The following is a 27,583-nucleotide window of genomic DNA, read 5'->3' on the forward strand; positions in this document are numbered from 1 at the left end:
AAAGTAAATGTATGTCTGCATACCAGTGTGTGGAAGTTGTTTAAATTCCTGTTGAAAAACCTTTGCAGCCTATCCCGCCACCTGCATGCGTGCGTGTGTGGATAGTCAACACAGAACACACACTTCATTATCTGATCTGGGTGCACTCGTGTTACTGAGTAGCTGAGAACAAATAAAAGCATTTTGGGGAACTCGACCTGTTTGTTTTGGCATGTTTCACATCTAAACCTTGTTTCAAACGCATGAAGTTAGAAGATAATGGTGCAGTTCGGTTTTGAATGTCATAAAATCAGAGGCTTAGAGGACAATCTTGCCCTTGCTTGGGTTTCCCACAAGAGCGCCGGCTTCACCTGTCATTTAAAAGCATGATAGGTTTACTTCTTGATTCCAAGAGTCAACTAGGGTTAAAACTCTAGTTGAGCTGGTTTATTCAAGACTGACATTTCCCATAATGGAACTAATAATACACCTTTAGACATCCTGCTTTTGATTTCATACCTTCAGCTCGTTTTACACTTTCAGGGGCCTGTGCTGCAAAACCGTGGATGAACCAGGAAGATAAAGCTCTATCTAAACTAAAGGACATTTTTCAGCTGTTTTCCATGCCGAGAAAGAAATCCTCATAGACTGCAGTCCTTATCTAAAGCCTGCCAGGAAACCACAACTCGCCCTGGCGCTCACTCACATAGCAGATGGACTGGTTCTTGTGCATTTTAGGCACTTTATAAAACATGCCTCATTCACCTATTGACACATTCATATGAATGTGTGTCAATACGTGAATTGACACTTTTTTCTACGCCTGTGCATCAAGTGAATGTGATGGGTTCAAATTTAATTTAATCCCTTTGTAGATATTTTATTTTAATAAAAATGTGACTCCTTTAAATCAAACATTGTTTATTTTATTAACATTTGCAGTCACAACCTCTTTAAAAAACAAAACAAAATACTCCACGGTTATATGAGGAAACTGCTCTCTGGGTTACATAAAAGTGTGTTCATTTAGTTGAGCTGGTAGATCAGGACATTGCACTACTGCAGAACAACACAATGGCATGTGGTGAGTGTGAAGATGGTCCAGGTTTCCTCCTCCTGTGTGTCCCCTTTTCCTCTTTTTTGTCTGAAGAAGTCAGGGTCATTAAAATCTGCATGGAGGAGCTGATGCTTTGACACGGCTGTAGAGAAGCCGTCCTAACAAATGTTATCATTTCACATCTGAACTGTCTCCAGCTGCCAATAATCTGAGATAAGAAAACCTATTGTTTCCGAACTGATTCCTGTCAGCTGGCAAAAGTCTGGCACTGTTGAGCCGAAGAAACCGGGAGACCTTTTGTCTTTTTAACTGTCGTTTCCTCCTCCTGGTCTTCCTCTTCAGAGCTCTCCTCGCTCTCAGAGTGGTGCTTGCCGTTAGTTTTGGGGCTTGCTCCGTTTTCTACTCGCCCGTTGTCGGTGGAGGCTTTGTTGGTGGCACTGACATCCTCGAGCTCCTCTTCATCTTCAACACAGGAATCTTGATCTTCGTCTTGTTCACTGTCGCTGTCGTTGCCTTCGTCTCGTCTCTCGTCGCTGCCACTCTTTTTCTCCTTGTCGATCACAAAGAAAGGCTGAGCCTGTGCCAGAGGTGTCGTATCCATGTCTTCATCTTGGCCCATACTGGAGATGATATAACAGCATAAATTAGGTTGACAAACTAAAAATATTTTCATTTAATAACCTCACATAGCTAATTACACAGAGCATGTTTCCAGCTTTGGTTTAAGGCTGCTCCTGCACTAAATTTGGAGAGCCAAACGGTCAAATATGCCGTTAAAAGTTGACACTTCATTTAGACAACTGTTTATGTCAGCGGTTCTTCATTCTAATTAGATTGGAAAACAAAACAAAACAAACACAAACTTAAATCTGATTTTGTGGTGAAATTTTCCTTTAATATAACAATTTGCTTTGAAACCACAAACAAGCAGCACGATAGTCAATATTAGAAAGGTGCCAGTGTTGTTTCGTAAACACCAGGATTCAGTCAACATTCAGCGGGTTGATTTGTCAAAGCGTTCAGAGCGGAGTCTCACCTGGACGGCGCTCCAGCCACTCTCATTTTCTGCCACATGTAGTTCAAGAACATGGAGGCCTGCAGCAGACGCCCAATCCTCTGCATGTGTCTCTCTGGGGAAAATGACCATAAATAAATAAAAAAGAAAGTAAAAAGTCTATTAATTTACAACAGTTATTTTTTCCATGTAGGAAAATTGATTGTACTCATTTATATCATGTTTAATAAACATGGCATAAAGACCAAAACATCCTTTTTTCTATTGTCTATCCAGTTTCTCTAGTTAACCATATACTACAATCAAACCCCTGCAGTCTGAACTCTTTACATAACATTGCACACACCTAATTTTCACAGAACGCTACAAGGAAAGGGTCACGCTTGCAGATTCTTGTCATTGTTTTTTGATGCTGTGGGAAATGTAACTATCTATATCTATATATATATATATATATATATATATATATATATCTATATATATATATATATATATATATATATATATATATATATATATATATATATCTATATATATATATATATATATATATATATATATCCTGTTTCCATCACATCACTGTCACACAAGACTTCCCCCAGAATGGAATTTATCTTTAATTTAGCAAGCTATACCAGTTTTCATTCTTTTAATTCTAGTGTTGTATTCCGTATAAGAGACACTTATTTGTACGTTTCTGAGTGTTTCTAAAATTTAGATCAATCTGTGGCCACTTTGAGTAAATAATCAGAGTAAAAGCTTTTTCTTCTTTTTTGTCTAATGCAGTTTTGGTCTCTGTTCGTCAAAACACTCGTCGCCCCTGCTAACCTGTGTATGGAATAAGGCCCTCAAGGTGTGATCGGGCTCCCTGGTACTGCAGCAGCTCTTCGGGGGGCAGGTGTGTGAGGAGCACCTGTAGGACAGCCTGGGCATTCAGACAGTTCCTGGCGTTGGTGTTCCACACCACACAATAGCGCAGAAGTGACTCTGAGTGGATCCAAGAAAACAGAAGAAAGAAACTTCAGTATTACTGTCTGAAATGACAGGTATTGGTATTGTGTAAAAACGCAGTCATTCTCTTTTTAACAGGCTACCTTTTTGATCCTGTCGAAGCTTCAGCAGCGTCTTTTCCAACAGCTCGGAGCTATTCTCTCCTTCACGGATCGCTGGAAGCAACATGGGACAACTAGTCAGAGTCAGCAGACAGTCTGTTCATATAGGGTCTGACGCATGGACTCAGCAAACTCTCCCCAGAGTCCATCCATTCAGCTGTGTGGATAGCTCAATGTTTGTCTCACTTACGGCTGTTCTTGGCAATGGCACAGTTTTGTCTGGTACCATCTGAATGTCATGATTTCTCAAAAAAAACAAACTTGCAGCCAGTGACACGAAGACACCTCCAAAGCAAACTGTGAAACACCAACTATGAACCATTTTATTTTTGTCCAACTATCCTGGTGTGTTCAAGTTATACTATAAACAGTGGAAGGATTAAACTACCAAACAAACTAAAAAACTCCCTCTGTGGAAGCCAATCTAACATGGTGTGAAAAATGAGCATTGCTGTTACAAAAACAAGACATTTTCTTCCATTTCGATGAAATTGCTTTGTACTAACACAAATAAGTAGTGCAGCAAGTCCAAAATACTGAGACGTCATAGCTTCAGATTAACAAAATGTCACTGCAGTTTTAACTACGTGTCACTGAACAAAAGAGAGTGAGCGTAGAAACAAGGCGTGTGTTATTATATGTTCACAGACCCATTGTTTGCCAGAGCTGCATGCATCAGTGCTCGAGTGACTCAACGTTTAAAACAAAGCAGCCGTACAGAAGAAAGATAACAACATTCCAGGTAACCACAGGTGAAAAGCCAAAGGACAGGCGTAGATGAGCATCTAATTTGGACTTTACATGCACACAGCTAATCAAAGTTAGACACTAAAGACCAAAGTGTGATAGATCTGTGTGACAGAGTCGGTACCTTTGATAACAGTGAGCACAGTGTGAGGCTGGTCCAGTGAGATGGCGAGACCCAAGGCCTTCAGATATTTCTTCCCGTGGAGCAGATTGGACAACTCTTGCTGCCTTCAGACACAACACACATACAGGTGTGGGTTCATACGCAGAGACACAAACACACGTGCACACACCTGTAGATACTGCAGGGAATTTGTATCGTGATCACTTATGTTTATTTCCCATTAATTCAATAAATGTGCTGATATTTATTCCAATAAAATTCAACTTCGATTCTTTTTGTTAATGATTGTAGAAAAAAAAAGAGAAATGAATTGTCAGTGACCCCCTGACCAGCCTGTAGGCCTCTTTTCCCCCATCGCAACAGAAAAAGTTATTATAGCTCATTGCACAGACTATCCATTTACCGTGGACTCACTAATGGTGGAAAAATAGGAACTTTCCTGTCATTTATTTATTTTTCTGTCAATTACTTTGGAGTAATATGAATGGAAATGAGGGTGGGCAGTCTGTATCAATAGGGAACACTGTAAAACTTAATAAAGAAAGAAAATATAGTTAAAAATGATTGTTTCAGATAGTTGATGAACTGTGGGCCGGAATTTGTGGGAATCATGCAAAGCTACTTTAGCAAGAATAAAAACATGGAGCTGAAATGTACTCTTTAATGTACTCTTTAAAAGTGCAAATTAACATTTAATACAGAAATAAATTCTTGATTGTTTCACACACTGCAAACCTGAAACCCTAAAGTTTTTTGTGCTTATCAGAATACCAAAGCACGCACTCCCACACTCATACTTTACTGACAGCTTTGACCTGCGAAATCATCTGAGGGACTTGCTAACAGACAGGATGTCAGAACAGATGGAAAAACAGAAGCAGATCATGTCTGAGTGATGTTGAGTGATCCTTTCAACACGCCTAAAAGCACAACAAAAAGTGTGTCCACCCCTGCAGACGGAGTGGAGAGGAGGATGGATGGTGCAGGTGTGCCTGTTCTACAATAGCAAATCCCTCTTTTTGCTGTCAGAGATGTCGTGTGCAACTTACTTGAGTATCTGATCTTCCTGTTTCGCCTGCTCCTCTGCCAGCTCTATTTCAGTCACATCCTAGATGTGCACAACAGAGAAAACTGTTGATCTGCTGAACACACATTTTTTAAAACATAGAAAGTGATAAAAAATAAAATAAAACAGCTAAAATTACCACCTAGATAAGATGTGCACTGAATCCCTCTCAAGGGATACTTTAGATGGTAAACTCCCTACTTTCACAACAACACAGCGACCTGACTGATCACTTGGTGCAAATGGAGATAGCATGGAGTGAAGTTAAGTGCCTGCTGAACATGTAAAGTATTTATTAACTGTTAAAAAAAAAATCTTAAAGTTAACATTTCCTCTCATTTTCCATTTCAATCTTTATTTAACTTTGTGGATTATACCATGAAATGTATTGTATAATTTAGTGCTGTCAGCGGTAATCTCGTTAAAATGACGTTAACGCCATTACCTAACCGCATTAGCGCGGACGAGTTAGCGCCATGCAGCCCACACGCACAGGGATATCCGCGTTAAATCGCTAACGGAGATTTGCTGTGTTAATTCGGTTATGGCGTTAACGTAATTTTAATGAGATTAACAAGTGAAACTCTTTGTTTTGGTGGTCAGTATTTTTCTTTTAGCTGTTTAGAAGACTGACTGCTAAGTGTTTAAGGCCAAAGTTACTCCGTTACCTTCCCTTCTTATTTCCTGTCCAACTGGAGGCTAGCAGCCGAATGCTACTTACCGACCACACAGTGATGTTAGAGTCTGCTGAGCCAGTAACCATCTTGTCATCTTTGCGACTGGCGTGGAGACCCCACACTTTGTCCTGGTGGGCATCCAGTGTCTTCACACACTCATTGGTCTTGATGGTCCACAGCTTCACTAAACCATCTGAGCCACTTCGGAAAACAATAAAAATTGTATTAATTACTGTGTGGAAACCAGACACAGCATGAAAAACTGACATAGCTACCATTATGTCATTTATTGCATTTCCACAGTCATGCTTTGAAGCCTTTACATTACATTATCGCTGTTGCCACAGTCAGACCAAGCATCAGGATGGGTCTGACTGTGAAACCACTGCCTAATGATTTGTTGATTACAAGTCATTCACCAATGTATTTATAATATGTGATCCTCCTTTATGAAACATAGTATGACCACGATTTAAGAGACAAGCTAGATTTTTTTTTTAATCAATAGGACCCAAAACATGTGAGCGAACCCACCAGACCTGATGTTACTGATTTACAGTCCAGTTCTCGTGTAATTTGGCATACGTTGTCATTTTCTCCCCGTTTCCCTTCCTTAAAAATGGCTTCTTGACACTCTACCCTTCCACTGACCATTTCTGATGAGACTTCAGTGAACAGTAGTTGGATCAACTGAAAGGCCAGTACATCTCACAGATCCTGTGTCACGTATTTGCTGAATTTTTCCCTTCCCTCATCGACATGACTTTCAGATACTGCAAACCTGCTGTAGATAGATTCTTCTGTCCTCCACTTGTTTCCTCATTTTTTTTAAGGACTCACAAACCACAGCAAGTTTTTAGCTCATAGCACTTTGGAAATAAACTTGTTGGTGCAAAAGCACTTTTTTTTTTTTTTTTTAAACATGTGGTATTATATAGGTTCTCTGTTATCTATTATAATTATGAGTTAGGTGTCGTTTTATGCTTGAATTATCCATTAGGTCAGTGTCAAGTGACTTTACAAATAAGAAAAAAAAAACATTTTCCTGAAAATGGTCAGCTACAAGGATTGAACTGAAAAAATTAGCCAATGTCCAGAAAAATCCTTTGAATGACGTTCAGAAAGCCTGGAGAACTATTGCTTATGACCACATCTAAAAATTACAAGAAAGTCCGGCTCTTTGGAGGAAAAAGAAATAAAGAAGTGAGGGCTGGTTAAAGACTTTTTCCACTGTACTCTATTCTGATTTCTTGTATTCTTGCAAACAACAGGGAACAAAAAAGATGGAAACAAAGATACAATTAATGGTTCCCATAATTTTCTCAATCTCTGCCATCTATAAACACCAAACCTCTGAAAGATATTTCTCACTGAGACACAGATAAGCCTCTTGACCATTCAGCTTTGGTTTTAAATTACAGGGTTTGTTTCATTGTCTTACTATAAATGAGGAAGCTTGGCAAATTACGACTAGGGATGGGTATCGTTTAGGTTTTATCCGATACCGGTGCCAAACCGGTACTTTTGAAACGGTGCCGGTGCTTAAACGGTGCTCAAACCGGTGCTTAAAGAATGGAGAACACAAAATTGGTCCAAAAACCTCTCATGTTCAGCTGTTTTTTGTAAAAAGATAACAATGTAAGCCTTTTCTGCAGCTATAGGGCATATATGGTATCACTCTTGGCTGGAAGCAGTGCTTAAACAATGGAAAAAACACAAAATTTGTCCAAAAACCTCTCATGTTTAACTGTTTTTTTTGTAAAAAGATAACAATGTAAGCCTTTTCTTCAGCTATAGGGCATATATGGTATCACTCTTGGCTGGAAGCAGTGCTTAAACAATGGAAAAAACACAAAATTGGTCCAAAAACCTCTCATGTTTAACTGTTTTTTTTGTGGTTAGCCTACTCAACGTGAATTACACACAAACAACATTAAACTACTCACGCAGACAAGAACGGCTGCTGCTGCCATCATCATCCGTCATCATTTCTGCTACACTGGCAGGGCTAGGGGCCAGGACTCTACTCTTCGGGTTTTTGGGAGATGTTGCTAACTCCAGGTCCGATAACAGGCACCACACCCGCAGTAGATGTGCTCGGTGTGAGGTCTCGCAGCAAGCTATCAAATACGGTGCATTTCTCGGCTTTAAAAAAAACGCTATGCGTCGCCAGGTGTTTCATCAGATTCGAGGTGTTACCTCCTTTGGCTGTACTTCGCAGCAAAAGATGCAAACTCAGCAGCCTGCAACAAGTGCTTTAAGGTGATACTGTCAGACTTTTGACCGCTTCGCCTTGGGCATTTTTAATCTGTAGCTCTGCTCTAAAAGAACGTACGTACCTGGGCCCGCCTACTATCCTCGGAAACGTAAAATGATTGGCTAGAACTGGCTCAGGAAAAAAAAAAGCACCGAAATAAAGCACCGAAATGTGCGCTGCTTTTCGGTCTGGTTTGGTTTATGTCACCGGTACCCATCCCTAATTACGACAGATTCATATCTGAGATAAGATGAGAAACAAACCCATGATTTTTAAAGTCTGGATTGGGCATTCACATTCATCCGCAGCGTTGGCGTGCATTTGGTTTCGTGTTTGGTGCATTTACCTGGTGAGCAGCTGAGTGCCTCGGCTCACAAAGGTGACCTTAAGAACCGATGCATCGTGGCCCTCAAATGTCTTTAAAAAATTAGTAAGAACAAGGGGAGAAACAATGAAGCAATATAGCTACAAATTAGACCTCACTAATGTCTGAACATGATTACTTTTATGTAACAACACGAGATTGCTGTGATTCTGACACATGCACAGTAAATGTCCCACCTTGAGGCAGCTGAAGTCTTGCAGGCTCCACAGCTTGGCTGTGCCGTCTGCAGAGGTGGTGGCCAGCACTTGGTCCACAGGAGAGAAGCAAACGGCCCAGACGCCACGACGGTGGCCCCGAAACACCCCCAGCAGGCCCACCGTTCCCTCCCCTGTCAAGGACCACAGCTTGGCTGTGCGATCCTGGGAACCTGAAGCCAGCAGCTTGTCATTGGGTGATACAGCAACACTGTTTACATCCTGGAGACATGAAGTGGAAGGCAGAGGAGAAAAGGACCAGACGTTTTAACAAAACTGATGAGCTTTCTATAAATGAAGGTTTGAATGAGTACATTTATTTTTTTTTAAATAAGTCTGAAGTAATAACTGAATTGGGATCAACTAATGTGATAAAGTTTCCAAAGAAATTAATGATCTTCACTCCTGTTGCCACACTCGCTGCAGTTCCACCTTACTCTTGAGTAACCAATATCCTACTTCGGTTTAACTTGGTATGAAGAAATATGCATAGCACACTATTAACTGACTTTTAATTGCTCTATTATGCTGCCAAGTAAGATGAGGGCAGGTGTAGCAGGAAAGATTACTTTCCAGCATCGCACTGGAAATCAGATCCACGACCGAATTTTTCTCCATTTCCTTATCAGAAGAGGCCAACTTGCTTAAAGCTGTTTACATAACTGGTGGCTGACTCACCAGTCTCTGTGTCTTATTATACACAACATTTGTGGAGTTATTTAAAAAAGAAGCATCATAATCTAAATTCTTTTTGTTTTAAATTATATTTAAATAACGGTTACTGACTCGCTGTCATATGGCTCCTCTAACCTTCCTGAGTCAGGTGTTTTGCAGAATATGAAGATGCCACAGTGAAGCCTTTAAACAAAAAGAATTCAAGGGATAAGTGGGTAAATAAGACATATTTACCCATTAGTCTAATACAGAGAGATGGCCAGTCTTTACTCATGTTTTCTTGGCTTACTGGAACTATCATATGAATGCTTGTTATAAGTCACAGTAATTGATCAAGTCAAAATGTTGTGTGACTAAAGTTAAACTGTACTTCTCAGGGAACCAGATAAATGAAATTTTATTTTGGGCAGTCAGCAAACCCTTCAAGCATTTTTTTTATAAATCAGATTTGACTGGTGATTCTTTACATGTGATTTTTATATCCTAGAGACCACTGATTATGACTCTCTCCTTAATTTATTTAGACCTAAGCTTTAAAATAGCATCCTAGTTAAGAAGATGGCAGCTACATGGTGACCGTGAACCTGTCCTGCAACTTTAATGTGCTGGACAAAATGGACAAGATCTTCTTGGACTGTGACCAGAACGTTCTGCCTTGTACCTTATCATGTGCTTTCTCTGTGGCGCGGGCAGTTAGCTGATGGATGCCTCCTTCTGCAGAGCAGTCTGCAGGTAGATCCCACACCTTCACGGTACAGTCCTGACTACCAGTCGCAACGAATGATGCCTTCATCCTAGGTACAAGCACAAAGACAAGGGCAGATGCACATACAGTCATTTCCCCCTTCATTTTGTATCTGTGTTGTCACATGTGTAAAGAAAACCAGCTTATTAGACAGCTTGCAGGCGGAGTGTTACCTGGAGCAGGCGATGGAGCCCACAGCGTTGGTGTGGCCGGTGCCCTGGGCCACACATCGCACCTGACCACTGTCACTGTCCATATGCCACACACGCACTGACCTGTCCTACAGATGCAATATACAAATGTTACTGCTGACCTAATAAAAGGGGGGGATAGCAGCTTTTGATCATATATACTTGTCAACACTTATATGTACAAAATGGCAAATAACTCTTCGTTCTTTCTTTTAACCGTACCTTTGCACAACTTGCAAAGAGAGATCCTTTTTTGAACACATCCAGTGTGAGGACCGTATCTGAAAAAGATAAGCAGATAAAAAAAATAAGCAGAGATAAAAATCGACCAACCTGCTCAGCAAGTCCCAAAGCTGAGACAACCACATTGTGTCATCTCTGAATTCTTTAGATTCTGGCTGCGCAAAAACTTGGCAGGAACTTCATTTCTGCTCTTCCAACCTTAGTTTAAAAACAGCTGTCCTTAGACTTTTACTTTCTTTTTATTATTAGATTTTGTGCTATACTACATTACGTAGATTGTAAGTCTGTTGCAGTTACATCCCCTACAAATAACTATGATGACTTTTTAAAAATAAAATCCTTCCATCTTGTTGGCATATGGCAGAGATGTTAAACATAAGGCCTGGGGGCCAGAATCAGCCAGAGAAAGACTCCAATCCGGCCCACTGGACATTTTTGGAAAATGTGAAATCTTGGTCTTTTAACTGTATTTTAATACATGTTACAGCTTGTCCTGCTGATAAAGACCTCATCACTGCCATTTGTATTATACCAGAGTAACTAAGCAACAGATAAAAAAAATTGTATACTCTAATATAGAAATGCCACAGCAAAAAAATATGGCATATCCTTTGATTTAACGAGTCATGCTGACAGAATTACTACACCAGCATCTCTTTATCATGCAGAAAAACTGAGTCCTACAGTTGAAATTGCAATTATTTATCCTATAATAAGATATCTCAGGAATTAAATGTTTAGTTAAACTTAATTTACATTGAGATAAAGAGCCGTTTCACTACTCAGGCCCACTCATAGTGGGCTATATGTGGCCCATCATGTAAAATGAGTTTGACATCCCTGCTTTAGTGCTTCTCTAATTCCGTGTGAGGTGGTTGCTGGAGCCTATCACAGGCTGCATCCTAAGCAGGTCATCAGCCAATCAAAGGCTCAACACAGAGACCGACAGCTCCACACTCACAATCAAACCTACAGCCAATTTAGAAACCCCATTTAAACTGACATGCATGTCTCTGGACCGTAGTTTGCTGTACATCAGGGTTGTCCAAACTCCGGCCCGCGGGCCCAGTTTTAATTGGCCCGCAAGTAATTTTATAAATAGAATAGAATATGGCCCGCACTTCAACTTTTGCTTGAGTGTACTACACTTCTTAGTTTTAACACCAGGGGGCGCTACTGTTGATCAAGGCAGTTGCTCCACCAAAAAGGACAATCACAGAAGAAGTGTACCCCAAGTTACTAAACATGGCAGAACCAAAGAAGCGACAGGTAGAAAGTGAATGCAGAAAATTTCAGACACGGTGGGAGAGTGAATATTTCTTCAAAGAATTCAAGGAGACGTGTGTCTGTTTGATCTGCACTGAAACTGTGGCAGTTATGAAAGAGTATAATGTACCACGTCATTATGAAACCAAACATCAGGCCTATGCATCCTACACTGGTGCTGAGCGAGAGCAGAAATTAAAGCAAAGGGTAGCTCTCCTGTGGGGTCAGCAACAGTATTTTTTTCGTGCTCAGAAAGTCCAGGAAAAGGCTCCAATAGCCAGCTATGAGGTCGCCCAACTCATCGCAAGACATGGCGAGCCTTTTTCAGATGGAGACCTCATAAAACACGGCCTCGTTAAAGTCACCGAAATAATGTGCCCGGAAAAAGTGCAGGACTTCAACAACGCCAGCATGTCCAGAAGTACAGTTGTGCGACACTGAAGACTCGTCAGCCAACATTAAACTGCATCTGTCTGATAAAGCTGTGCTTTTGATTTTTACTCCATCGCATGCGATGAGAGCACCGATGCCACAGACACCGCACAGCTGCTATTTTTTTGCGGGGAGTGGACGAGAGCACGAGCACTTTAGGTGAGTAAAAATGTATTCCACAGTACCCGTGTGTTAATGTGCAGGTACACATGCTTCAAATATCAATAATGCGCATCAATTCTGTCACTACCCTGCTTTTGCGCACCGCTTTCTTATATGCGTTTTTCTTGTTAACACACAGAGTACACACCGCCGTGCACAGCGCACGCACACGCAAAGTCAGCTGATCTCATCTGATGCAGATTTGTTCCTTGATCAAGTGACATTTGTCCGTATTTCTGGCACGAGTGGCGTCGGATCAGCACCGCAGCGTAGCTGATACTCACCAGAATAATTGACTAAAATTATATGCACTCCAGTTCAGTCTGTTAATGTTGATAACGGTTTCAAACGAACGTTAATAGGTGTGTTGCTAAGCCTAATAACTTAAATAACAAACTTGAAATGTACCCGTCCCATTTTCCCCTTTATTGTTTTTTTTCTCTGTGCTGTAAATCTTCTGTCCAAGAAGAAATCTGCTGCTGTTCTGAGAATGAGCTACCAAAGCTTTTTCTGAATAAATCAATAAAGATCCATTTATGGAAAGCTGTGATGAAGGCAGTTTTGTCTTTAATTATATTCAACAATATAACATATTCGACCACTTTTAAGTGATTTTTCTAACTTTAATACACTAAAGTTAAGGTTATATACCTAATTTCTAGTAAGTGGCCCAGCCCCTCCTATATTTTTATGTATGTGGCCCTCAGTGAAAAAAGTTTGGACACCCCTGCTGTACATGAACACACACACTGTAGGTGTTTCCACATGTAAGCATACACACACTGCCCTCTGCTGGCGATTCACCTGTGTGTCCGTAGAGGATCTGGCAGCTGTTGGTGAGCAGCTCAAAAACCTTCAGCTGGCTGCTGTTGGTGGCCACCACGATGTGACTGTCACCTTTTCCCAGGAACTTCACGTCCAGCACCTCGTCACTGTAGCCCACAAACTGAAGCGGGAGGGTGAATAGAGCAACAGAGGAGAGAGTGACCGTTAATTTTAATACGCAGATACACAAAACAGCAAAGAATAGAAACATAGGGTACCTTCTGAGATGATACCAATGCTTAAAATAACAATTACATAGCTGGTGATGATATATTTTATTATTTTTGTAAGATTTTTTTTTTACTTCTCTCTTTCTGTGTACCAGGGAAACAAACAATTCCATAAAATTTGATTTATTTTTAATGTGTATGTGAAAGTAAGAAAAAGAAACAACTAACAGATGTTTGAAGCTGTAGTGTGATGTCATGTAAGTATTGAACCTAAGCAGTCCACTAAGATGTGACCCCAGTACCCACTTGCTGCTGTGTGGTGAGAGCAGGCAGCTGATATAGCAGTATGTTGTGCTCTGCAGTGACTGTGGCCAGTCTAGCTGAGGCAGGCAGGTGAAACAGGTATGTTAGACTGCGGGGGTTGTCATTCTCATCCTCCTCAGAGGCAGAGGGGAGGGTGGAGGGAAGGGTCTGCGTGTAGACGCAACGTGCCGTGCTGGCCTCCCACACCCTTAATACGCCTAAGAGAAAGAAAGGAGAGAAGATGAGTGACACAGAGGAGATAAAGGACATTTATATAAATATTTGAGGTGATTTAGCAGCCTGACCTTTGCTTCCAGCTGTGATGAAATGCAAGTCCTTGCTCTTTACTCCAATCTCAGCCAAGTCTGTACTTCCAGGAAGAATTACAACACCCTCCACAGCCTGTAAGATCACATACACACAAATAAAGCTCCAGTTTTTCTCCCCAAATGAAGACCACAAACTGTATTTAAGTTAAAATGAATCTAAATTGACGAGCTTACCTCATAGACTGGAACAGTTCTCTTGGCTTTGCGAGTTTTCAGGTCCCAAACTGTGCAGATCTTGTCTCTGCCAGAACTGAAAGAGCACAGGACTTTAATACACAGCGCTACACAAACAAAAAGGAGTCTGAGGTTGATTTAAAATATCACAGTACCTGACCATGGCGTTACCATCGGGACTGAAGCTAAGAGATGTCACAGCACTGTAGTGGCTCTGCAGGACACACACACACTGGCTGGAACGCAGGTCCCATATCCGGATGCCACAGTCCAAAGAGGAAGAGAAAAGCTGCAGCAGGTCGGTATTTGGGTGGAACTGGACCAAACTGCACAAAGACACACAAAATATTCCTTTGTTTCAAGTTTATTCATATTATTGTTAAATCCTGCTACATATGGGCATTTGTAAAAATACCGGCAGCCACCAGTGCTACCTCTCAACCTCCTGGTAGATAAACCCATTGGTATCAATTTGAAACTTTCACACTGCCTCTTTTAAGTTATCACATTAAAATAATTGTGAGTCCAGTTCATGAGAGAAGGAAGACCTGAGCGGAAGACTGACAGATGGACTGGTGCGGCAATAGTGTCCATCACAGACACTGCACCAATCTGCTGTGTAAAAGAGTGCACCGAGTATAAAAGCTAGTTGAGGTAGTTTGGGCAACTGATCAGGATGCCTTCTCCTTGGTGCACCTCCTCACAGGTGAGGTGCACCAAGGCATTTCCAATCCAGATGAGAAATGTCATCTCTCCAGCATGTCCTGGGCATGTCCCACTGGGAAGGAGGAGGCCCTGAGACAGGCCCGGGACATGCTGGCTTGGAAGTGCCTTGGCACCCAGACCCAGATAAGCAGCAGAAAATGGTATGATATATGAATATACATCATTTTAAGACGAGAGCCTGAGACTTACTGTACAACACCAGATGACCCTTTCAGGTTATGAGTGCAATACTGCTTCACCACATCCCAAAGTTTTATTGTGCCATCACAGCCACCTGCAGATAAATAAATAGAAACAATATATATGCATGTAGCAGATATCAGGGAGAAGTTTTTCTTTTTAATAAATCATGTGGCAGCTGACCTGTGGCTAGCAGAGTAGAGGTGGAGTCAAAGGTCATACTAGCTACGGGAACAGTGTGAATAGCCCTCCAGGACCGAGTGCAGTTAGCCTGCCTCCAATCCCACTGCTTAAGCAGCAGCGCCCGGCTGGCTGTTACCAGCATCTGTGGAGAGACACGAAGCAAAGACCAACTGAGTCCTGTTGTTCAGGGTGACAGCTGAAAATACTGAAAACACAAATGCGACTGATCTAATGAGAAGTGACTCAGGCGTTTCTGTACCTCATCATCACAGCTGAGAGCAAATGACGTAATGTCCTCTTGATCATCCTACAGGAGAAAAAAAAACAACAACAACAACAAAATATTCAGACAGGAAACATGGAAGTACATTTTATTCACAAAAAGAAAGACTGATAAATCACCAATGGCAATAGTTAGAATGAGGTTGTTGATATAAAGACAGTAAAGATGCAGTAGCCAAGGTTTCTGTGAGACAAAGGCTCATCACAGCAGGCAGTGCTGTTTAATTTGGCAGATCATTTAGGCTAGATGCCCTTCATGATGTAACCCCAAAGCAATTTGGATCTCTTTCCAAGATGAAACTAGAGATTTTTCAATTGTTAGATGTGCATGAGAATGCAGATTCACTGTAAACGTATTAGAACAGATGTTTATGAAGGTTTATGAGATGTTTTACACATCCAGCAGGGATGGAGCAATGAGGATCAGCTTTGTGGTTTCTCACAAAATCGCAAAAAAACAAAACAACCCCCCCCCCCCCCCCCCCCCCCAAAACACAGTATGTCATTCTCTGACTGGGAGTTTATGAAAGAGTGTTTGGTGGACTGCTGTGCTAATATGCGCTGAGATAAAAAGAAGCATTTGAGATCCCTCTTGTTACAGTTTACCTGGAGAGCTAAACTGTAACAAGAGGGATTGAGGACACTGAGGAAAATCTTAATTTTTCAGTTAAAAAGGTAAGCGGACAATTTGGACTTTATCTCTTTGGCTCTGGTCGAGAGCTGGGATGTCTGCGACACAACCCGGTTAGTCTTCTTTATATATTACAGAGCAGCTTGCCAGCAAAGTGCTCACTGAAAGGCACTAAGACAGGGAGTGATTTCTTCATGGAGGTAACTGCATGCATAGGGTGGATCTGCCATGGGACAAACTGGCAGGTATTACAACCAATGGCTATCTAAATGTGACAGGAACAATGACAGATGAAGGAAAAGAGTGACTGAAATTGGTATTTTCGCACTGAATTAGACACCAGGAGGTGTTGTATACGTCACAGCTACAAATTAACCATGTTGTAGATATAACAAAAATAGTTAACTTCCCCAAGGCAAAAGAGCTGAATCACACTGTGAACAAAAATTCTGAATGATGGAAGTTTAACAAATCCAGATGGAGATCCTCTGTCTGCTGAGATCACCTGTCTGCTGCCCTTCACATTTCAACCTTGGACACAGAACTTGACTGTAATGCACTTGTTCAAGGCCAAAACAAAACTAGATTTCCATCGCTGAACAAGAAATCAACAAATGCAGATGAAGTTATTAAACTACAGCTGCAAGTTTAAAGTCTTTTAAATGTTGAAAAAACATGCACATTTTGTTCACAGCCATCTCTGGGGATGTTGAATAAACAGTGACAAAATGTCCGTGCTTTTAGTTAACCTAATTCTCATCATTATTGCCTCATTGTAACATCTACTTTTACTGGGAGCAGTTTATACAAAATGAAAGAAATGCCAAGTCAGTTCAACTTTTTTGGCGCAGCCCTCCACAACAGACACAGGTTCTCATGTGGCCCTCTGGTAAAAATGAACTGCCCACCCCTGATGTTAGATGCTGAACTCACATGCTCAACACAGTGAATGATCTTCCCGGTGCTGATCTCCAAAACATTGACTCGAGAGCCACAGGTGCAAAAGATGTATTTCTCATCTTTGCTGATCTGAAACAAAAGGGGAGAGGTCAGATTTAAGGTAATCTTGGTTATTGTCATACAGACTTAAAACAGATGTGTGAGACTCTGAAAACATCTGTTTGTCATGACTATCAAGAAACAACGTCAGGACTTTCTTGATTTTGCTGCACTTCCTGTATACCTTATGCAATTCGCTCAACTTTATACCAGCGCATTGTTACAAAAGTGTCTAAAGTGTCACAAAAGACATTAATAGAAGCTTCACACACCGAGACACACACACATCAAAGCCGAGCACCCACCTGCACTTTTCCCCCTTTGTAAAATGGCTCGATCTTGCTGGAAACAGCATAACTGTAAAGGAACAAGAAAACGGCAACAGTGAATTCAACAACTTCATATAACACCTTAGCCTAGCTCGTGTTAGCTTGCTAAATGATCTCCAGCTCACACGTGCAGCAAGCAAAACTCACTTGGTTTTGAACTGAAGGTTGGTATTTGCCATCTTGCCAGTGAGAAATGCCCCCAAAAAGAAGTGATGTAGCGAGTACAGGCGGCGTATACTACTTATTTCTCATGTCACACGTTGGCTACAGTCAACACCGCCATCCATCCCGCATGTTGACGGCAGGGTCGCACACGTTGCGCGTCATCTGAGCGCACGGCGCGGTGATTGGTCAGACTTCTGTTGTCAACAAATGAACGCATAAACGCCAAACTGGTGATTTTTAAACTTTTAATTTTGACAGTAAACTTTATATAAAGCAAGGGAAAATAATCAGAGCTATATGCTTATAGTTTGTTTATTTATTTATTTATTTATTTATTTATTTATTTATTTATTTATTTATTTATTCATCATGTAGTTCCTGAGTATCACAACAATAGCAGCCGTGTGAACCATGAGTTTGGTGCTAGAACAGCAGGGAAACGACGCTCTCCCATTATGGCTCCAATTCTACAGTTTAGCCCACTGTTTTCATCTGTCGAGCGCGCGCGCGCACACGCGGTCCCTCCTTCGTTGTTTAGTCAGGAATGTTCACGTGTGTTGTATTGATAACGCGGGTGTGTGTTACTTGTGTGACATATGAGAGGATCGATATGGAGTAAAACCAGCCCCCCGGGTTATGGAAACACGCTGAGAAAAATAAAACAGGAGATTGCCATGGTGAGTAGAGGGCAGCTTTTTGTTTTTGTGTGTGTTTTATATTTATTTATTTGTTTGATTGTTTGTATTTTAATCTAGATTTAGCATCTCAGATTTATGGACTGATGCTCAGTAGGTCAAAAACAGATTGTGTATATAGCCTGAATCAACTCTATTATTTGCTTGGTGTTTGAATTGTATACTAATACATGAGTATTGTGGCATTTTTATTATATGTTGTACTTTAACAAAGTAAAAATATCATTGAGGATCATTTCAGATCTTTTTTTGTGATTGTTTAATGTTTTGTGTGTTAGAAAAAAAAGATTTTTGGAAAGGGAGCAGACTTACTTGTTGTAATCATGTGATCAGTCATATGGCTTTCCAGAACAGCTCTGTTTTGTTGTCTCTCTTTTTTTATTTTGAGAATACTGTGGAGAGGTTATAGACAGTCACAGAGCCATGGTTTTCAGTCTCAGCTAAACCTGAAATATAAGATACTGTTTTTTCTACACACTGTGGCCACATCTAGGCAGACCCAGAGGTGTCAACACAGAGCGGGGGTTATGATGTGGAGCTGTTTGTGGACACTCCAGACTATGATCTGATCTGCACCATATGCCAAGGGGTCCTCAGATGTCCAGTAAGAGCTGCGTGCCACCACATTTTCTGCAAGAAATGCATCTTGCAGTGGCTAAAAAGGTACTGAATGTATCTTATCAGTATCCTTGGACAAAAGTTTTACCTGGCTCTTTTATTTGGCCAGAGACTCATTCCTAGTTGTCCTCTGCAGACAGGAAACCTGCCCCTGCTGCAGGAAGCCGGTGAACCCAAGCTTGATCTTTGTCATGTTCAAGCTGAGCAAATCTATTGGACGCCTGAAGGTCAAGGTAGGAAAGGGAACTTGAACACATTTTTACATGATTTTTTATGAGCCCTAACAGAGCGGATACATTTGTATTTGCCTGATGCTGACTGGCATTTTCATGTGTGAACCGCTTCATGGGACATATTCTATAATGTCACTTTGATCTCTTTAAGGTTTGGCAGTACCTAATGAATACTTTTTAAAATTAATAACACGTTTATTTGTGACTGTTTTTATTAAGTTATTAATAATAAGGACGACATCAAGACAAATTCTCTGAGCCCAAGATGACTGATTTGAGATGGAGGAAAGCAAAAAATATAAATCCAAGCTAAAGCCACTGGATGTTTGACATTTCTGCTTGATAAATGACTGAAATGATTAGGTTGTGCATCAGAATTGTTTTGTTTTCAGTCGTCAATGGCTTGGATTAGCTTCTATCTCAATCTCTGCAGACCGATTTATAGCACATTTATAACACAAGTCATTTTATTAACTATATGATTTCTTCTGTGTGTCTCACAGTGCAAGAATGAGATACGCGGCTGTGCAGAGACCTTTCCCCTCTCAGAGCAGTACTGCCACAGCATGAGCTGTTTGTATGAGCTCATCCCCTGCCCCTACCAGGGCTGCAGGGTACAGCTCCTCCGCAGGGACCTCGAGACCCATGCACACCACTGTGAGCACTGGCGCCAGCCTTGCCACATGGGTTGTGGGACGATACTCTCCCACCGAACCCAGGCTCAACACAACTGTTACAAGCAGCTGAGGCAGGAGTACGAAGCCAGGCAGAGGAATCACAGGGCCATTGCCACCGCCCTACAGCGGAAGATGAGGAGGATGCAGAGCACCATGGCCCACATGAAAAGGCAGATAGGGCTTATCTGTGAGAGTCTGGAGGTGATGGACGATCTGCATGAGGTGGAAGAGGAGGACCTTGGGGAGAGTAGTGGCAGCTCCAGTGGGACTCCAAGTAGCAGCAGCAGCTGCTGAGGAAGGGAGTTAGTTGCTGGTGCTGGTTGAGCTACTGCTGTGTATAAATTCAGTTTGTGTTTAATTCTTTGAAGTTGTGTGTTTTTGAGTATATGCAGTACTGTGAAAAAGTATTTGCCCTCTTCCTGATTTTAATATTTTTTGCATATTTTCTTTCCAATAAACAAACACGTTTTTAATATTAGAAAAAGATAACCTGAGTGAATACAAAATGCAGTTTTTAAATGATGATTTCATTTTCTGAGGTAAAAAAAAAATGCCAAACCTACCTTACCTGTATGAAAAAGTCATTCTTCTCTTGTTAATTTATGAATTCACTGTGATTAACCACATTTTTGTGAAGCTGAGGTCAATTTCAGCATTCACACAAATAAAGGCTCCAATCTAAAAAAAAACAAAAACAAAAAACTGCAAGAACAGAAACAAAGTCACTAACATGCATCAGTGTGGAAAGGGTTACAAAGCCATTTCTGAGGCTTTGGGACTCCAGTGAACCACGGTGAGAGGCATTTTAGACAAACAGAGAAAACTCAAAACAGTGGTGAATTCCAAGAGAAGATTGATGACTCATTCAAGAGGTTATAAAACAACCGAGAACAACATCTAAAGAACTGTAGGCCGCACTTGCCTCAGCTAAGGTCAGTGAAAGAAGTTGAACTTTTTGGAAGGTTTGTGTCCTGAGACATCTGGCGTGAGCCTACCACAGCATTTCATAAAAAGATCATCATACTGACAGTCAAATATGGTGGTGTTAGTATGATGGTCTATGACCCTTTTGCTGCTTCAGGACTTGGACCACCTGCTGTAATTGATGTAACCAAGAAGTCTGCTCTCTGCCGGAAAGTCCTGAATGTCTTGCCATTATTTCATGCCCTGAAGCCTAAGCATACTTGGGTTATGGTTATTGCTATATCGTTTATATAACCTATTGTTATATAAACCTGACCCAGGTTATCGTTTATATAGAAATTAATGTTAAAATTTGTTTGATGATCCGAAACATGTAAGCTATCAAAAAAAAAAAAAAAAAAGAAGAGAGAAATATAGGAATGAGGGAAATTCTTTTCATGGTACTGTAGGCATCTGATTAGTGTTGTTTTTTGGGGGGGGGGTTTTGCCAGGTTGCAATGTAACCTATTTAACCTATTTTGTAAATAAAGCTTTTACATTGTTATTATTACCTGTGCTGGTCTTATTTAAATAGATCAATTGATAAAGGTATTTCACTGAAATCTCACAGATGAGCTAAGGCCAGGCTTGTTTTTCTAAATTTGACTACATAATGTGTTATTATTACATTTCACTAGATAATTAAAAACAACCAATTAAAGTATGTTTACAGAAAAAACAGATTAATTAAACAAACACTTAAAATGTATTTTAAACGAGTGCGTTTTTGCTTTTATTATAACTGATTTTTTAGGAACTTTGTTTTTAGTAAGCAAATATAAAATCTGCCTCAGTTATTCGGTAGAGGCGGTAGTGAGTAGGTTTTCTCGTGGAGGAAATCTCGCGATAACACTTTCACATATAACCCGGCGGAACCTCTCACAGGTCTTCTTCCTGTTTTATCGATCACGTAAGTGTGCTGTAGAGTTTCTCTTCCTATTTTATATCCTTAAAAATCTCACGCATCGTTCAGCCACACACTTCAGAGCTGATTATAAAACCATATATGAACATATTAAATTAAAATCCCAGACCTATTTAACAGCGAATTTGAATACAGATGGAAATATTTGTAGTTTTCTTGTATGAATATGGCGGCGATGCTCGTGTCCTGTAAGACTGACTCTCGGTAAGCATGTTCGTGTTTTGGCGGATAAATAACTAAACATCTTTGTTGTTGTCTTGTTGTTGTAGCAAATGGCGGACGACGCCGGTGGTAGAGGAGGTTTTCGCGGAGGTTTTGGCGCCGGTGGCCGCGGTCGGGGCCGTGGACGCGGCAGAGGCCGTGGCAGGGGCCGCGGTGCCCGGGGCGGCAAGTCCGAAGACAAGGAGGTAGGTTTTTGGATTAATAAGTGTTTTGAACATAATCATTTAGTATTTCGGCTTTTTGTAGGTAGGTTACTTGAGTTTCTTTCCTGTTATAGTGGGTGCCAGTCACCAAGCTGGGCCGCCTGGTTAAGGACATGAAGATCAAGTCCCTGGAGGAGATCTATCTGTACTCTCTGCCCATCAAGGTAACTACAGTTCACATACATAAACCATCATATTTTATTAATGGTGACTAGTGGTCTGTTATTTTAAAAGAAGCGTATTGTTGCTCTTTCTCTTAACTGGTTAAAGCCACCAGATTGTGGCTCATTTTAAGCAGTGCAGCTAGATTTGTATGAAAGATTTGTTAATGTTGGGTTGTGCTTGAAGTTTGTAATTTTAGAAGAGTCTGACATGTGTACTTGTCTTGTGGAACTGTCTGAATGAACTTCAGTTTCTGTTGTGATGTAAACCCCTCAATGCTTACTCCTTTTCCTGTAGGAGTCTGAGATCATCGACTTCTTCCTGGGTTCTGGTCTTAAAGATGAGGTGCTGAAGATCATGCCCGTCCAGAAGCAGACCAGGGCTGGTCAGCGAACCAGGTTCAAGGTGAGTGTGAATTCCTTTGCAAAGGAGAAAGGTGTTTTGTTTTTTTTTTGGTTTTTTTTGGTTTTTTTTCTCTTGTTAATCAGCGTTGTGTCTAAACCTAACACTGTGTGCCTTTTGCTTTTTGTCTACAGGCCTTTGTTGCCATTGGTGACTACAACGGCCACGTGGGCCTGGGGGTGAAGTGCTCCAAGGAGGTGGCCACAGCCATCCGTGGGGCCATCATCCTGGCCAAGCTGTCTATCGTCCCTGTCAGAAGGGGTTACTGGGGTAACAAAATCGGCAAACCCCACACTGTGCCCTGCAAGGTGACTGGCCGCTGCGGCTCTGTCCTGGTGCGTCTCATTCCAGCCCCCCGTGGTACCGGCATTGTGTCTGCCCCTGTGCCCAAGAAGCTGCTCATGATGGCTGGAATCGATGATTGCTACACCTCTGCCAGGGGCTGCACCGCCACCCTCGGCAACTTTGGTAAGCTTCTCCCAGGGTCATGATCTGCATACTGTATTTGGGGGGTTGTTTCTCCTCGCTCTGCCCAGCTTCACCTCGGCAGTGGTGTAGTTGTCGTTAAAAGGAGAGAAAGAATTGAGTATTGCACGGCAGGGAGACGTTTTAGTGGTCTTCCCTGTTACCCTTTTACAATGCTCGACATTTTTTTACCCCCAACAAGACTGTTGTACTCTGTTACTGGAGCTCCATGCTACACACACTCACTCTTTTTAATTCCTTCCTCAGCCAAAGCCACCTTTGACGCCATCTCCAAGACTTACAGCTACCTGACCCCTGATCTGTGGAAGGAGACAGTCTTCACAAAGTCTCCCTACCAGGTCCGTACAGAGCCAACATGAGCTGTTATGGTTATGTCAGGATTTTGTGTAACCAGGCTTTCTGCTTTTTGTTCCAGGAGTTCACTGACCATCTGGCCAAGACTCACACCAGGGTGTCTGTGCAGAGGGGCCAGGCTGTGCAGGCCGCTGCCTCCTAAACTTTTTGTATAGGGAATCGTTGAATAAACGTTCTGGAACACCACTTCTGTGTCTCGTGTGCTTAACTCACAAAACTACGTATGCAGCAAAAATGTGCAGACTTCGATTACTGAACAAGACACAAGTGATATGTTGGGCAGTAGGAAAAACTTTGCATCAGTTAATGCAATCACCTCTACAGTAATACAGGGTAAAATTAACTAGCTAATCAAAATGGATCAATAATCAAAAAGATACTGACACCTTTAAAATGATTATTTGGAGCAGCAGATCCCAGATTGTGTGCAGTCATGGAATAAAACTAGTTTTCAGCTTCTGTGTCAAAATTGTTTGAGCATTGTCCACCACTTGGATACTCTCACAGTATTGGGGTGATTTGTAGGAAGCAGGTGAAGGGGGGAGGTATACTCAGGAAAAGGGAATGAAAATTAGAAACTGGATGATATGCGAGTCACTGAGGAGGATGAGATTGGGAAACTTTCAAATCAGTTTGAGACACATGTTGGGTGAATTATGATAGAGAATGTAGATAGACAATGTTCCTGACTCACCTCCACATGATGCTATTCTGTAGTAGAAGTTTGTTATGCTTTTAGTTTGAAATTACTCTGACACACACACCCGAAAACAGAAGTGTGCTAGTACTGAAGGTTTGCAAGACAGTTATTCTTGGGTAATTGTGACAAAATACTGTCTATTATTTAGGGAGTTAAGTTAGACCATATCACTTTTATTTATTTGTACATCTTTGTTTATGGCTTGCACGGTACTTGCGTGTGGTGACATATGTAAAATTACCGTACATCATTAAAAATGTGTTTCTCTCAAACACGGTTTTCCCTAATTTGTCTATTAATTAGACATATGTGTTGGCCACCCCTTCCTGAGGCTGTTTCAATTTCTTCCTGTTAAAAGCAAGTTTTTCCTTCCCAGTGTTGCCAAGTGCTTGCTAATAGCGGGTCACCCAGGGCCAGATCTAGAGAAATTTTCTTAGGGTGGCAAAGAAATCAAATGGGGTGGCAAAATCAAAGCCTTTTTTCCAAACACATATGGTTAAAATGAATCAAATGCAGTACGTATACACGTTTTTCATATAAATATAGTCTATAACTTATTTTCTGTAGCCCACATAATTAAACACTTTAGTTACAGAAAACGTGATGTTATGTACCATATATCCTGTATAATAAATAAATATGTAGCAGAATAAGTATAAAATCCAGAAAGCTACACAACATGGGTCAGTCAGTTCATTTACAAACAGTCTAACTTAAGTTTCACACTTTTTGTTAGGAAAAAAATAAAATTGTTACATGCTTAAATTACACAAAATGTCAGAAATCTGCACTTGCATGAACAAAAATTTAAACCTAATTTTTCAAAATATAACCAGCCGTTTTTGACTCCTTTTGATTTTACACTTGTATTTCACCTTCAAATTGTTTCATTTTATTTTTTCCCTTTGCCTTGCTTTGTATCGGGCCCGGCTATACGCTGGGGCAAGAGGGGGCAATGCCCCCTTAAATCAAACTTTTAAAAGTTGAGAAAGAAAATGATAGATACCCACAAACAAATATGGACAAGATTTACTACAGTCGCTAAAAAAATCCACTGGAAAGGCGGAAAGGTTTCAGGTCTTGTTCGCTCTTTCCCTGCAGCCTCACACAGCACTCGGGAGAGAACCCCCACTCACCCTCCCCCCAGCTAAACATCCAGTCACCGTTAATTCAATTTTTTCAATTCAATTTTATTTATATAGCGCCAAATCACAACAGTCACATCAAGGCGCTTTATATTGTACAGTAGATCCTACAATAATAGATACAGAGAAAAACCCAACAATCATATGACCCCCTATGAGCAAGCACTTTGGCGACAGTGGGAAGGAAAAACTCCCTTTTAACAGGAAGAAACCTCCGGCAGAACCAGGCTCAGGGAGGGGCGGCCATCTGCTGCGACCGGTTGGGGTGAGAGAAGGAAGACAGGATAAAGACATGCTGTGGATGAGAGCCAGAGATTAATAACAAGTGTGATTCAGCAGAGAGGTCTATTAACAAATGTCGAGTGAGAAAGGTGACTAAAGAGGAAAAAAACTCAATGCATCATGGGAATCCCCCGGCAGCCTACGTCTATTGCAGCATAACTAAGGGAGGATTCAGGGTCACCTGATCCAGCCCTAACTATATGCTTTGGCAAAAAGGAAAGTTTTAAGCCTAATCTTAAAAGTAGAGATGGTGTCTGTCTCCCGAATCCAAACTGGAAGCTGGTTCCACAGAAGAGGGGCCTGAAAACTGAAGGCTCTCCCTCCCATTCTACTTTTAAATACTCTAGGAACAACAATCAAGCCTGCAGTGCGAGAGTGAAGTGCTCTAATAGGGTGATATGGTACGACAAGGTCATTAAGATAAGATAGATGTTAGTATGCAAATGACCCGCTGTCAGGTTTCTAGTAGGCAGGGCAAAATTAAGCAACCAATCTCTGTCGTCAAAACCATACCGACTTTACCTGACAGTGAATTATTTTAATGTTCTTCATTGTATTTGTTAGAAACACAATGAAGAACATTGGCAACATCTTGCCACCTGAACTCAAATTTGTAAAGAACCAATGCCAAAGTATTGTGGTTAAGTTAAATCCAATTCATTAACTTGCCTTTGAGATGAAGTGCAGCTGCAAAGAAAGTCCTTTCTCCCGTTTGGCTACAGCAGGTAATCAGGTGAATTTAATGTGTCTCTGTTAATTTGAGTTTCCATGAAACCCGATAAACAGATATTTATGTTTCTACACTTTTATTTGCTGGGTTTATTTTGATAACAGTGCTATTGCAGACCATGTCACATAATGGTTTAAGTTATTTCATTTCACTGAATATGTGAGACAAGCTAAAGTAGCATTATATTTTTATGTTTAAGATACAGCGATGTTTCTAAATGTAATTGCCTTTATTTTAATTAGTTCTGACGATGACGACAATGAGCGATCCTGTTGGCGATCTTGGAATAAACCATCTGTAATTGTTAAAAAGCATGGTTTAGTACAGGCTCTACTTTAAAAAGGGGAACCCTTCTTAAACGGGAAGAGCAGTAGCGGAGCCAGAAACAATAGCAAATTTTAAAATTACGTTTAAAAAATTTTTTTTCGCATATAAAACACAATAAAATACCCTGGCCAGGGACAACAATTATTAAAATAGAATAAAAGAGCAATATAAAATGTTACTATAAAAAGTCCACTAAAACTAAAAGTCCCAATAAATGGTCCGTTAAAAATAGCGAAAATAGCGAAGACAGCGGCGTCCTCTCTCCACCAGCTCTCACCGGCCGTCGCTGAGGGACAGGAGGAAAATGGCAGTCACTTTTCTTTTGATGACCGGAACGCTTTTTAATCATTAGTTGGGCGAGACTTACCCCGCGAGCGCCGAACTCTGCCCGCTGCTATCCTAGGCCCAAGGACGCGTCAGGTGTCTCACCCCTCGTCTGACATCCGGCGTACTTCTGCCCGTCCCCCAGCTGCGAATCTCCCGCACCTGCAGAATATTCCCAGTTGCCTCTCTGCAGCCCACTCGCCAGGGCCTCCAAGCCTGTTGTCGCTGCCAGTTGAGCTCCACTGAGAATGTCCTCTGACCTGTCTGTCGCCGCCGCTTGCGATCTGTATTTATCTGCCGCTCCCACTCAGATTTTTAGCGCTTTATTTTGAAACTGTCCACAGCGCAAACATCAAAAATAAATAAACAAAAAAGAAATAAAACGGACATTGCAAAGGAAATAAATGTCTCATTAATATAAATGGAAACGACGATTGGCATGGCGAACTTTGAGTACACGTAAAAACTACCAACAACAATCATTAACCAGAACGTCAAAATATAGGATTTAG

The 27,583-nt window shown here is 41.2% G+C and overlaps 3 protein-coding genes across 3 annotated transcripts; 2 read left to right on the plus strand and 1 right to left on the minus strand.

Moving 5' to 3' along the window:
• Positions 1 to 904: 904 nt before the first annotated feature.
• tbl3 (transducin beta like 3) lies at positions 905 to 17,757 on the minus strand. The gene is made up of 23 exons (XM_063471740.1): positions 17,606 to 17,757; positions 17,435 to 17,486; positions 17,064 to 17,159; positions 15,477 to 15,524; positions 15,218 to 15,359; positions 15,044 to 15,128; positions 14,284 to 14,454; positions 14,129 to 14,204; positions 13,931 to 14,027; positions 13,629 to 13,843; positions 13,132 to 13,273; positions 10,447 to 10,505; positions 10,207 to 10,313; positions 9,950 to 10,082; positions 8,596 to 8,835; positions 8,381 to 8,451; positions 5,822 to 5,978; positions 5,084 to 5,142; positions 4,035 to 4,138; positions 3,146 to 3,217; positions 2,880 to 3,038; positions 2,073 to 2,166; positions 905 to 1,656 (listed from the first exon to the last, which is right to left on the minus strand). Exons 1-23 carry the CDS (start codon positions 17,635 to 17,637, stop codon positions 1,284 to 1,286), a joined length of 2,784 nt encoding a protein of 927 aa, XP_063327810.1. The 5' UTR covers positions 17,638 to 17,757; the 3' UTR covers positions 905 to 1,283.
• A 280-nt stretch (positions 17,758 to 18,037) lies between these two features.
• On the plus strand, positions 18,038 to 21,259 carry rnf151 (ring finger protein 151). The gene is made up of 4 exons (XM_063471767.1): positions 18,038 to 18,300; positions 18,812 to 18,981; positions 19,073 to 19,169; positions 19,673 to 21,259. The coding sequence occupies exons 1-4, from the start codon at positions 18,220 to 18,222 to the stop codon at positions 20,138 to 20,140; spliced, it is 816 nt and encodes a 271-aa protein (XP_063327837.1). The 5' UTR covers positions 18,038 to 18,219; the 3' UTR covers positions 20,141 to 21,259.
• Positions 21,260 to 21,975: 716 nt separating this feature from the next.
• Positions 21,976 to 23,749, plus strand: rps2 (ribosomal protein S2). The gene is made up of 6 exons (XM_063471765.1): positions 21,976 to 22,141; positions 22,234 to 22,323; positions 22,619 to 22,726; positions 22,858 to 23,191; positions 23,456 to 23,547; positions 23,625 to 23,749. Exons 1-6 carry the CDS (start codon positions 22,007 to 22,009, stop codon positions 23,703 to 23,705), a joined length of 840 nt encoding a protein of 279 aa, XP_063327835.1. The 5' UTR covers positions 21,976 to 22,006; the 3' UTR covers positions 23,706 to 23,749.
• Positions 23,750 to 27,583: the final 3,834 nt, after the last annotated feature.

Source organism: Pelmatolapia mariae, linkage group LG4 (genome assembly GCF_036321145.2).
Source record: "Pelmatolapia mariae isolate MD_Pm_ZW linkage group LG4, Pm_UMD_F_2, whole genome shotgun sequence".
Classification (NCBI taxonomy): domain Eukaryota; kingdom Metazoa; phylum Chordata; class Actinopteri; order Cichliformes; family Cichlidae; genus Pelmatolapia; species Pelmatolapia mariae.